The sequence below is a fragment of the Elephas maximus genome, chromosome 17, assembly GCF_024166365.1.
Source record: "Elephas maximus indicus isolate mEleMax1 chromosome 17, mEleMax1 primary haplotype, whole genome shotgun sequence".
Classification (NCBI taxonomy): domain Eukaryota; kingdom Metazoa; phylum Chordata; class Mammalia; order Proboscidea; family Elephantidae; genus Elephas; species Elephas maximus.
In genome coordinates, this window is record NC_064835.1 from 43,189,639 (window position 1) to 43,203,237 (window position 13,599).

Sequence of the window (13,599 nt, forward strand, 5' to 3'; positions counted from 1 at the left end):
CTTGTCAGCGCTTGATGGGCCTTATCAGAAGTGGGACATAGACGTGCTTTTATTAATTTATAAACATAGATGTTCTCTAATTATGCTTTGTTATTGATCTCTAGCTTAGTTGTATGCTGCTCAGAGAATTTATTTTTCAGTGCTTCTAATTTGCTTTTTGGCTCAGCATAGATCAATATTTGCATGGTTCTGTATGCACTTGGGAAACCCTGGTTGCGTAGTGGTTAAGAGTTTGGCTGCTAACCAAAATGTCTGCAGTTCAAATCCACCAGAAGCTCCTAAGAAACCCTATGTGGCAGTTCTACTCTGTCCCATAGGTTCGCTATGAGTCGGAATTGACTGGGCAGCAACGGGTTTGGTTTTGATTTTGGTATATGTGCATGAAGAAAACGTGTGTTCTGGAGTGTGGGTGTAGTCATGGGTTGGTCTTGTTATTTAAATCTTTTATACATTTTTCCCTGCATGTTCTTCAAATTTCATGTTCTTATTAATTTTATTCTGTTTGTTTTCTAAAGTACTGAGAATGGGGAGCTAATACATCCCTGGATGATTGTGTTTTTTTCTCCTTTAAGTTTTGAGACTTCTTGCTTTATGTATATAGAGCTCCAGTTATTAAATGAATACAATTTAAAGTTGTTATGTCTACATGGTGATTGAACCATTTATCATCATGAACTGAACCTTTTTCCTTGAACAAGGTTTTACGTATTAAAGTATATATATACACTGAATACTATTGTAGCTAATTTACTTTTGTTTTAGAGAACAGGAGAGTAAAAGGGAATGGAAGAGGATGATTTTAAACAAAACAAAAAAACAAACTCATAAAACAAATGCTTTCCCCTGCAGCCGATTCTCACTCATACTGACCCTGTGTCATACAGGATAAAATAGGACTGCCCTACAGGATTTCTATGGTATAATCTTTAAAGGAGCAGGTTGCCAGGTATTTCTCCCCAGGTATGCCTGGTGGCTTCCGATCACTGACCTTTCCTTTAGCAGCCTAGTGCTTAACCACTGCTCCATCAGGGCTCATGGGTGATATATTATTATGTATATAAAAAACCCCAAACCCACTGCCATCCAGTTGATTCCGACTCATAGCAACCCTATACGACAGAGTAGAACTACCCCATAGGATTTTCAGGGAGCAGCTGGTGGATTCGAACTGCTGACCTTTTGGTTAGCAGCCAATCACCAGCAATTATCAAAGCATCTTGATTGCATGTTTGATCAATTTCAGACTGCAGGAGTTGGTAAAAAAAAAACCTTCAGCTTCTTCCTATTTGACATTAGTGGATGATGGATAATTTTGAATAATAAGTGTACTAGCTGGTCTTCCCTGTAGGCTTCTGGATATTATCCTATCATTGACACCATTCAACTTCAGAATAGATCTTGAAATGTTCTTTTTAATGATGAATGTAAAGTCATTCTTCTTCAATTTGTCATTCCAGGCAGTGTAGACCATATGATTGTCTGGTTCATAATGTCCAATACCAGTCGATTTCGGCTCACTAATGCCTAGGATGTCAATGTTTATTTGTTCCATTTAATTTTTGATGCCCTCCAAATTTCTTAGATTCATACTTCGTACATTCCATGTTTCTATTATTAACGAATGTTTGCAGATTGCTTATCATTTTCAATCATGCCACCTCAGCAAACGAAGGCCCTGAAAGCTTTCCTCCATCCGCATCATTGAGGTTGGTTCTACTTTGACGAGACAGATTTTCCCCAGTGGTATTTTGAGTGCCTTCCAACCTGAGAGGCATATCTTCTGGCACTGTATCAGACAACGTTCTGCTACTATTCATAACGTTTTCACTGGCCAGTTCTCTTGGCAGTAGATCACCAGGACTTTCTTCCTAGTCTGTCTTAGTCTGGAAGCTCTGCTGAAACCTGTCCACCATGGGTGACCTTCCTAGTGTTTCAAATACAGATGGCATAGGTTCCAGCATCACAGCAACACACAAGACACCACAGTATGACCAATGACAAATGAGTGGTAGAAAAATTGTCCTTAGATAGTCTTTGTTCTTTGTTTTAAATAATTTTTATTGTGCTTTAAGTGAAAGTTTACAAATCAAGTCAGTCTCTCACACAACAACTTATATACACCTTGCTACATATTCCCAATTACTCTCCCCCTAATGAGACAGCTCGCTCTCTCCCCCCACTCTCTCTTTTCGTGTCCATTTCATCAGCTTCTAACCCCCTCTACCCTCTCACCTCCCCTCCAGGCAGAAGATGCCAACATAGTCTCAAGGGTCCGTCTGATCCAAGAAGCTCACTCCTCACCAGCATCCCTCTCCAACCCATTGTCCAGTCCAATCTCCGTCTGAAGAGTTGGCATAGGGAATGGTTCCTGTCCTGGGCCAGCAGAGGGTCTGGGGGTCATGACCACTGGGGTCCTTCTAGTCCCAGTCAGACCATTAAGTCTGGTCTTTTTATGAGATTTTGGAGTCTGCATCCCACTGCTCTCCTGCTCCCTCAGGGGTTCTCTGTTGTGTTCCCTATCAGGGCAGTCATAGGTTTTAGCCGGGCACCATCTAGTTCTCCTGGTCTGAGAATGAAGTAGTCTCTGGCTCATGTGGCCCTTTCTGTCTCTTGGGCTCCTAATTGCCTTCTGTCTTTGATGTTCTTCATTCTCCTTTGATCCAGGTGGGTTGAGACCAATTGATGCATCTTAAATGGCTGCTTGCTAACGTTTAAGACCCCAGATGCTACTTTTGAAAGTGGGATGCAGAATGTTTTCTTAATAGAATTTATTATGCCATTTGACTTAAATGTCCCCCAAAACCATGATCCCCAAAACCCTGCCCCTGCTACACTGGCCTTTGAAGCATTCAGTTTATTCAGGAAACTTCTTTGCTATTTGTTTAGTCCAGTTGTGCTGACATCCCCTGTACTGTGTGTTGTCTTTCCCTTCACCTAAAGTAGTTCTTATCTACTATCTAATTAGTGAATACCCCCTCATACCCACCCTCCCTCTCCCCTCTCATAACCACAAAAGTGTTTTCTTCTCAGTTTAAACTATTTCTCAAGTTATTCTAATAGTGGACTTATACAATATTTGTCCTTTTGCAACTGACTAATTTCACTCAGCATAATACCTTCCAGGTCCCTCCATGTTATGAAATATTTCACAGGTTACTCACTGTTCTCTATCGATGTGTAGCAGTCCATTGTGTGAATATACTATAATTTATTTATCCATTCATCTGTTGATGGGCACCTTGGTTGCTTCCATCTTTTTGCTATTGTCAACAGTGCTGCAATAAACATCGGTGTGCATATATCTGTTTGTGTAAAGGCTCTTATTTTTCTAGGATATATTCCAGGGAGTAGGATTGCTGAATCGTATGGTAGTTCTATTTCTAGCTTTTTGAGGAAGCACCGTACCATTTGACATTCCCACCAGCAGTGCAGAAGTGTTCCAATCTCTCCACAGCCTCTCCAACATTTATTATTTTGTGATTTTTGGATTAATGCCAGCCTTGTTGGAGTGAGATGAAATCTCATCGTAGTTTTGATCTCCGTTTCTGTAATGGCTAATGATCGTGAACATTTCCTCATGTATCTATTAGCTACCTGAATGTCTTCTTTAGTGAAGCGTCTATTCATATCTTTTGCCCATTTTTTAATTGGGTTATTTGTCTTTTTGTAGTTGAGTTATTGCAGTATCATGTATTAGAGATCAGGTGCTGATTGGAAATGTCATAGCTAAGAACTTTTTCCCAGTCTGTAGGTAGTCTTTTTACTCTTTTGGTGAAGTCTTTGAATGAGCATAGGTGTTTGATTTTTAGGAGCTCCCAGTTATCTAGTTTTTCTTCTGCATTCTTAATAATGTTTTGTATACTATTTATGTCATGTATTAGGTCTCCTAATGTTGTCCCTATTTTTTCTTTCATGATCTTTATCGTTTCAGATTTTATATTTAGGTCTTTGATCCATTTTGAGTTAGTTTTTGTGCATGGAGTGAGGTACTGGTCTTGTTTCGTTTTTTTGCAGATGGATATCCAGTAATGCCAGCACCATGTGTTAAAAAAACTGTCTTTTCCGCATTTAACTGTTTTGGGGCCTTTTTCAAATATCATTTGGTCTATGTATCTGTTGTTGTACTAGTAGCAGGCTGTTTTGACTACTGTTTTGACATATCCATTGGTCTATGTATCTGTTGTTGTACTAGTAGCAGGCTGTTTTGACTACTGTGGCAGTATAATAGGTTCTAAAATCAGGTAAAGTAAGGCCTCCCACTTTGTTCTTCTTTTTCAGTAATGACATATTTATCCAGGGCCTCTTTCCCTTCCATAGGAAGTTGGTGATTTGTTTCTCAACTCATTAAAGAATGTCATTGGGATTTGGATCAGAATTGCATTAAATGTATAGACTGCTTTTGGTAGAAGAGACATTTTTATAATGTTAAGTTTTCCTATCCACGAGCAAGGTATGTTTTTTCCACTTATGTAAGTCTCTTTTGGTTTCTTGCAGAAGTGTACTGTTGTTTTCTTTGTATAAGTCTTTTACATCTCTGGTAAGATTTATTCCTAAGTATTTTATCTTCTTGGGGGCTACTGTAAATGGCATTGATTTGGTGATTTCCTCTTCAATGTTCTTTTTGTTGGTGTAGAGGAATCCAATTGATTTTTGTATGTTTATCTTGTGTCCTGATACTCTGCTGAACTCTTCTATTAGTTTCAGTAGTTTTCTGGAGGATTTCTTAAGGTTTTCTGTGTATAAGATCATGTCATCGCAACTAGAGATACTTTTACTTCTTCCTTGCCAATCTGGATGCCCTTTATTTCTTTATCTAGCCTAATTGCTCTGGCTAGGACCTCCAACACAATGTTGAATAAAAGCGGTGATAAAGGACATCCTTGTCTGGTTCCCGATGTCAAGGGGAATGCTTTCAGGCTCTCTGCACTTAGGATGATGTTGGCTGTTGGCTTTGTATAAATTATGTTGAGGAATTTTCCGTCTATTCCTATTTTGCTGAGAGTTTTTATCATGAATGAGTGTTGAACTTTGTCAAATGCCTTTTCCGCATCAACTGATAAAATCATGGGATTCTTGTCTTTTGTTTTATTTATGTGGTGGATTACATTAATTGTTTTTCTAATGTTGAACCATCCCTGCGTACCTGGTATGAATCTCATTTGGTCATGGTGAATTATTTTTTTGATATGTTGTTCAATTCTATGGGCTAAAATTTTGTTGAGGATTTTTGCATCTATGTTCATGAGGGATACAGGTCTATAATTTCCTTTTCTTGTGGTGTCTTTACCTGGTTTTGGTATCAGGGATATGGTGGCTTCATAGAATGAGTTTGGTAGTATTCTGTCCTTTTCTATGCTCTGAAATACCTTTAGTAGTAGTGGTGTTAACTCTTCTCTGAAAGTTTGGTAGAACTCTGCAGTGAAGCCGTCTGGACCAGGGCTTTTTTTTGTTGGGAGTTTTTTGATTACCTGTTCAATCTCTTCTTGATAGTGTTTATTCTTGAAAGGCATTTTTGTGTATAGAATGCTTTGTATTCGTTCTTTTCTTGCAATATTTTGAAGATATAATTCTACTCTTGTCTTATTTTCATGGTTGCTACAGAGAAACTTCTCTGTATAACCGTTGCTCCACTGAAGGTGATCTTTCTCCTCTGCTTGCTTCGAAGGTGTTTTTTTGTGTGTTTGTTTGCTTTTCTGCAGCTCCCTGAGATTTGTCTAGGTGTGAAATACTTGTATTTATCTAGTTTGGGATTTGCTGGACCTTTGAGCAGGCAAATTGGTGTCTTTTACTAGTTCTGGCAATTCTCAAACATGGTTTGTTCAAATATTGAATCTGCCTACTAACTCTCTTTCCTCTCCATCAAATCTGTATTAGATGATTTCACTGTTTCTGTCATGTCTGTATTTTCTATTTTTTCTGTCTCCATGTTTATTTTGGGTCATTTCTTCTGCTTTATCTTTTACTTCCATCTATTTCAGACAATAAATCTCATATGCATGTGAAAGCTGGACAATGAATAAGGAAGACTGAAGAAGAATTGACACCTTTTAATTATGGTGCTGGCGAACAATATTGAACATTCCAGGAAAACGAACAAATCCTTCTTGGAAGATATACACCCAGAATGCTCCTTAGAAAGAAACATGGTAAGACTTTGTCTCACATACTTTGAACATGTATAACTCTGCCCCTCTGAAGGTGGCAGCTTCTAAGGTTTCCGCTTCGTTTTTTGGTTTTCTGCAGTTCTCTGAAATGTGTCTAGGTGTGAAATCATTTTTATTTATTTAGCTTGGAATTTGCTAGCCCTCATGTCTATGTTCCTAATTGTGGTTATGCTTGACCATTATCTGCTCAAATGTTGTGAAGGACCATTAACTCTCTTGTCTTTCAAATCAGTATTAGGTAGTCATAGTGTATATCCACTATGTCTCTGGTTTCCATGTTTTTCTTTCTCCAGATTGTATTTTGGATCATTTCTTCTGGTTTACCTTCTAGCTCAGTGAATCTTTTACTGCTTCCAATTACCTTGTGGTTTTGGTTTTGCATGTCAAATTTCAAGAAATGAAGTTTAACATTGTACATTTTAAAGTGTAATGTCATCTTTTATAGTTTTCTTTTCCCTATACATACATTCATGTTTATTATTCACTTCTTTAAATAAATTCTGTTTGTGATAATTTTAAAATTTGACATCTAAGGGGGACATCACTCCTATCTGTGATGATCTTTATGTATGGCGTTCATGCTCAGGAAGTCTTGTTTTCTTGGATATTGGCCCTTCAAAAGTTATTTCTGGGGTTTCTGAAACTTAGAATGAATATACCTCCCTTGAGAAGGGTTACCTATATTTCTGCTAGGTTCTAGGGGGCACTAACATTGGTAAAAAAAAAAAAAAAAAAAAATTAGTAGGTCCAGCTTAACAAGTTTAAGGCTGTGAAGGGTCACACCCAATTAGTTCATGCATATGTGGGGTGTGTATCCACGCAGGGATTGACTTGTAGTCACAAATTCCGAGGGAAGGTTTTTTTTTTACTCTCTCCCTTTCCTTTTTCCTTTCTTGTTCTGTAATAAACATAAGCATTTTTTTCTGCAGTTCCATGAAAATGAGAAAAGTGGAAGGTTCAGTCTCAATCCAGTTCATTCCTCCCTGACGTGCAGCCCACATGGGACCTCAGGTTAATGCAGGATGATCTCACTCTGAACTTCCCACTTGGATGGACTCTTGGTCACCACTTCTGCTTTACTGGCCTTTGAATGGCCCTGGAACTCAAGGCCACTTATTTGCAATATCCTTAGTTGCCTTCTGGACAAAACAGCTTTAGTACTAACACATTTCTTAGTTACAGGAAAGCCAAACCACCTCATGATTTAACATTTCTCAAAAATATTTATGGATGAATATGTATATCTATCTATCTGTCTGTCTGTCTGTCAGTCAGTCAGTCTATCTCTCTACCATCTATCTATGTGTGTGAATGTATATGTACATATACATATATATATTTATACTTATATGTGTTGCTGTTATTATTTGCCATTGAGTTGATTCCAACTCATGGTGACCCACTGCGTGCAAAGTAGGACTGCTCCATCGGGCTTTCGAGGCTATGAGCTTTTGGAAGAAGATCTGCAGACCTGTCTTCTGGGGACATCTGTGTAGCATTGAACCACCAAACTTCCCAGTAGTAGTTCAGTGCTGAACTGTTTGCTTCACCTTTTTATACAAAAAAACAAACGAAACCCAGTGCCCTCAAGTCGATTCCTACTCATAGCCACCCTATATATACATATAAGGAAAACTATATACCTATTTCTGTTTTAAAAAGAGAATGTTTTGATTATCTTGTTGATTGTTGCTTGTGTAAGTGAATGCTGTTAATTTTGTTTCAGTATTTTTTCTCTTTTTTTTGTATTGTGCTTTAAGTGAAAGTTTATAATTCAAGTCAGTTTCTCATACAAAAGCTTATACACACCTTACCATGTGACACTAGTTGCTCTCCCTACAATGTTACGGCACACTCCTTCTCTCTACCCTGTATTTTCAGTGCCCATTCAACCAGCTCCTGTCCCTCTCTGCCTTCTCCTCTCACCTGCCCTCATAGTCTCATGTTTCTACTTGAGCTAAGAAGCACTCTCCTCACCAGTATCATTTTATGCTTTATAGTCCTGTCTAGTCTTTGTCTGAAGAATTAGCTTCAGGAATGGTTTTAGTTTTGGGGTAACAGAGTCCGGAGGCCATGTCCTCTGGGGTGTCTTCAGTCTCGGACTGTTAAGTCTGGTCTTTTTACTAGAATTTGAGTTTTGCATCCCACTTTTCTCCTGCACCATCAGGGATTCTCTGTTTTGTTTCCTGTCAGGGTAGTCGTTGATGGTAGCCCAGTACCGTCTAGCTCTTTTGGTCCCAGTCCCATGGAATCTCTGGTTTATGTGGTCCTTCTGTCTCTTGGGCTTTGTTTTCTTTATGTCTTTGGTGTTGTTCATTCTCCTTTGCTCCAGGTGGGTTGAGGCCATTTGATGCATCTTCCATGGGTGCTTACTAGCTTTTAAGACCCCAGATACCACTCTTCAAAGTGGGATGCAGAATGTTTTCTTAATATACTTTGTTATGCCAATTGACCTAGATGTCCCCTGAAACCATGGTTCCCAGACCCCCGCCCTGGCTCTCCTGTCCCTCAATGGTATTAATTTTGAAATGAATTTTATATTTCAACTTGCTTCTGAAGATTTTATTTACAATTAAACTTTCTAAACTGATTTCTGCATCCTTCATAGTCAGCTACTTCTTGTGATGATATATTGAAGTCTTTGTTCACATTATATACCTCCACGACTCACTGCCCAAGCAATTTGCTTCCATAACCCCTGTCTGCTTTGCATAGGCCCCTCTGTGCCCTGGCCAGCTGCTAAAAAACCTGTTTCTGTGGAGTCAAGTCTGACTCACAATACCCAACAGGAGAGAGTAGAATTTCCCCAGAGGATGTCCAAGTTGCAGCTAGTGGATTCAAAGTGCCAGTCTTTCAGTTTGGAACCATAGCTCTTAACCACTGCACCACCTGCTGTCTGCTCTGAGCTTTACAAAAGGTTCCTGTCCTATCAGTGTGAATGAGCTGCATCAGGCAGGGTAATGGCACATTGATGATGGCACAGACCCAGCTCTTCATGGTGTTGCTGCTCTGGGTCTCAGGTGAGAGATTTAAAGGACGTCCATGCATCCAGATAAATATCTTCATAGATCAGGAAAAATAATTTTAGATGTGGAATGAAATAATGTTTCTTACCTAAACAGACTCTGTTACACAAGAAATGCTATGGAAAAACACAATATGAACAATATGATTTTAAATGTGTTGCCCTAATGTATGTGTCCACTCTGATTGCCAGTGCCAGTGGGGACACTGTGATGACCCAGTTTCCTGTCTCCCTGGCTCTAGGAGAAATGGTCACCACCAACTCCAAGTGCAGTCAGAGTGTTAAGAGCTCTTTGGCCTGGTACCAGCTGAAACCAGGACAGGCTCCCCAGCTGCTGGTCTACTCAGCAGCCATCCAGACATCTGGGGCCCCCATCTGGTACAGCAGCAGTGGACCTGGGACAGATTTCACTGTCACCATCAACAGCCCCCAGTCGGAAGATGTGGCAGATTATTACTGTCAACAACATTATGGCTTTCCTCTCACAGTGCTTTAGGGTGAACACAAACCTCCTCCCCAGGCTGTGTGTCAGGCAGTCTCTGCAGGAGCAGCGGCTTCCTCCCACAGGCCCTGGGCTTGCACACTTTTCTCCATCTACTGAGAGCCTGTGTCTTCTGACTTATGGGCCAGAAGGTTTGCAGGGCTCTGGAGACAATTCTGGAGTTTCTTGTCTGTTTGGTCCCCTTTAGAAGGTTAAAGTGCTTTGTTGCTAACCAAAATGTTGGTGGTTTGAAACTATCAGCCGCTCAGCAGCAGAAAGATGTGACAATCAGTTTCCTTAAAGATTACATCTTTGGAAACCCTTTGGCACAATTCTACTCTGTCCTAGGGTCACTATGAGCTGGAATTGACTCGATTATAACTGTTTTGGTTTTTGGTTTGATTTTGGCTCTCTGTGGTAGAAAGTCCCTGTAGGAACATGCATTCTAACTCTCTGTATCAGTTTTCTATTACTGCTGTAACAAATTACCACAGATTTAGTGGATTAAAACAAACAGAAATTATCATTTTACAGAAGTCCTGGATGGGTCTCATTGGTCTAAAGTAAAGGTGTTGGCAGGGGAAAATCGAAATTCCTTGCTTTTTCTAATTCTTTGTAGCCTCCCGCATTTCTTGGCTCATGGCCTCCTACATCCATCTTCAAAGCCAGCAACATTGCATCTCTCTGATTCTTCTTTGGTTTTCACATCTCCCTCTGACCACAGTTGAGAAAGGATCTCTGCTTTTAAGGATTCGTGTAATTAGAATGGGCCCAGTATCACTGGGCTAAAATCAAAATGTTGGCAGGGCCATGATTCTTCCAAAGGCTCTAGTAGAGAATTTACTCCTTGCCGTTTCCAGCTTCTGGTGGCTGCCGACATTCATTGTCTTGTGGCCACATCACTGTAGTCTTCAAGGCCAGCATCATTATATCTTTCTCTGTTCCATCTTCAGATAGGTTTCTTTTCTGTGTAGCCAAATCTTCCTTACAGTAGGATACATGTGATGGCATCTAGGGTGGATCCTGATAATCCAGGGTAATCTCCATATCTGAAGATCGTTAACCGCAACTCACATCTGCAAGTTCTTTGCTGTATATGGTAACATCTAGAATTACCACCTGATCGCTTAGGAGTCCAGAATTCAGTCTCCTACAATCACATTAAAAATGCACGTTCAAACCGCATGTGTTATCTCTCTATTGGCCTTCCCTTCATTTGCTGCCTCCATTTCTTTATCTGATCTCTTGAACACTCTGCACTGTCCTGCCTTTTTACCCACCCTGCAGTAAATTCAGCCATGGACCCTTAATTTCCAAGTCAAATAGTCATTTTAAAATTCTTAGCTGTGTTTTCATTACTTTTATATATGGATAAAAATGATAATGGTTAACATTTGTGATATACCTTTTATATCTCATCTAATCCTCATATATACTATATGAAGTAAGTTTTATTGTTTTCCCTGATGTCACTGCGATGCTCGTGTGGGATGCAGCAGTGGTCTCTATATGCCTATTCATGGACTGGTGCTATACACTACAAAAGAAAAATCTGGGGACCTTGCTAAAATACAGGTTCCCAAACCCCAATTCCAGGAATTCTGACCAGTTTGGCCAGAGTGTGACTCAATATTCATTTTTAAAATAAGTTCCTAGATGATTCTGATACCCAGCTAATCTAGTAAACCATGATTATCCTTCTTGATTATGTTACCTAGTTTATTTTCTAGTTTATACCTAGTTTAGTCGATTTGTTTTTTGTGTAATATTATGTATTCAGAATTGTTCAAAACAGCCTTGGTTTGTATCAACTGCCTCAGTGTCCTGTCCAGTTTAGCCATTTTTCCTAGGATTTTTAATTTTATTTTCACTGGACTTTATTTTTTAGAGCAGTTTCAGGTTGACAGAAAAATTGTGCAGAAAGGACATAGAGCTACCATATACACCTGCTGACCCTGCGAGATGTTTCTCTTACTAATACCTTACATTCACGTGGTACATTCATTCCCACTGATGAACCAATATTGACACATTACGATTAACTAGTGTCCATAATTTACATTTGGGTGTACTCTTTGTGTTGTACAGTCCCACAGTTTTTTTTTCTTTCAATTTTTATTATGCTTTAAGTGAATGTTTACAAATCAAGTGGGCCTCTCATACAAAAATTTATAAACACCTTGCTATATACTCCTAGTTGCTCTCCCCCTGATGAGACAGCATACTCCTTCCCTCCTTTATTTCTTTTCGTGTCCATTCGGCAGCTTCTGACCCTTTCTAGCCTCTCACCCCCCTTTCAGACAGGAGATGCGAACACAGTCTCATGTGTCTACTTGATCCAAGAAGCTCGTTCTTCACCAGTATCATTGTCTATCACATAGTCTAGTCCAATCCCTGTCTGAAGAGTTCGCTTTAGGAATGGTACCTGTCTTGGGTTAACAGAAGGTCTGGGGACCATGACCTCCAGGGTCATTCTAGTTTCAGTAAGACCATTAAGTTTGGTCTTTTTATGAGAATTTGGGGCCTGCATCCCACTGCTCTACTGCTCCCTCAGGAGTTCTTTGTTGTGTTCCCTGTCAGGACAGTCATCGGTTGTAGCTGGGCACCATCTAGTTCTTCTGATCTCAGGCTGATGTAGTCCCTGGTTTATGTGGCCCTTTCTGTTTCTTGGGCTCATAATTACCCTGTGTCTTTGGTGTTCTTCATTCTCCTTTGCTCCAGGTGGGTTGAGACCAAATAATGCATCTTAGATGGTTGCTTGCTAGCCTTTAAGGCCTTAGACACTGCTCTCCAAAGTGGAATGCAGAATGTTTTCTTAGTAGATTTTATTATGCCAATTGATTTAGAGGCCCCCTGAAACCATGGTCACCAAACCCCCGCCCCTGCTACACTGGCCTTTGAAGCATTTACTTTATTCAGAAAACTTCTTTGCTTTTGGTTTAGCCCAGTTGTGCTGACCTCTCCTGTATTGTGTGTTATCTTTCCTTTCACCTAAAATAGTTCTTATCTACTACTTAATTAATGAAAACCCCCCTCCATCCCTCTGTACCACCCTCCATCCCTCCCTGCCTCCCTCCCTCCCCACTCTGGTAACCATCAAAGAATATCCTCTGCTCTGTTTAAACAATTTCTCCAGTTCTTATAATAGTGGTGTTATACAGTATTTGTCCTTTTGCAGCTGACTAATTTCACTCAGCATAATGCCTTCCAGATTCCTCCATATTATGAAAGGTTTCACGGATTCACCATTGTTTTTTTAACCAATGCATAGTATTCCATTGTGTGAATATACCATAATTTATTTATCCATTCATCCCTTGATGGGCACCTTGGTTGCTTCCAACTTTTTGCTATTGTAAACAGTGCTGTAATGAACACGAATGTGCACATATCTATTCGTGTCTTATTTCTATAGAATATATTCCAAGGAGTGGGATTGCTGGATCCTACAATAGTTCTATTTCTAGTTTTTTTAAGGAAGCACCAAATCGATTTCCAAAGTAGTTATACCATTTTACATTCCCACAAAAGTGTATAAGAGTTCCAGTCTCTCCACAAACTATCCAACATTCATTATTTTGGGTTTTTTGGATTAATGCTAACCTTGTTGGAGTGCCATCTCACTCCATCTCATTGTAGTTTTTTTTTTTATTGTGCTCTAAGTGAAAGTTTGCAAATCAAGCCAGTCTCTCACACAAAAACTTATATGCACCTTGCTACATACCGCCAATTGCTTGCCCCCTAATGAGACTGCCCGCTCCCTCCTTCCACTCTCTCTTTTTGTGTCCATTTTGCCAACTTCTAACCCCCTCTACCCTCTCACCTCCCCTCCAGGGAGGAGATGCCAACATAGTCTCAAGTGGCCACCTGATCCAAGAAGCTCACTCCTCACCAGCATCCCTCTCCCTCATTGTGGTTTTGATTTGAAT

The 13,599-nt window shown here is 39.8% G+C and overlaps 1 gene segment (V, D, J or C); it reads left to right on the top strand.

Moving 5' to 3' along the window:
* Positions 1-9,355: 9,355 nt before the first annotated feature.
* LOC126060220 (immunoglobulin kappa variable 4-1-like) lies at positions 9,356-9,685 on the top strand. The segment is given in 1 exon segment: positions 9,356-9,685. A coding segment is annotated over 1 exon segment (330 nt).
* Positions 9,686-13,599: the final 3,914 nt, after the last annotated feature.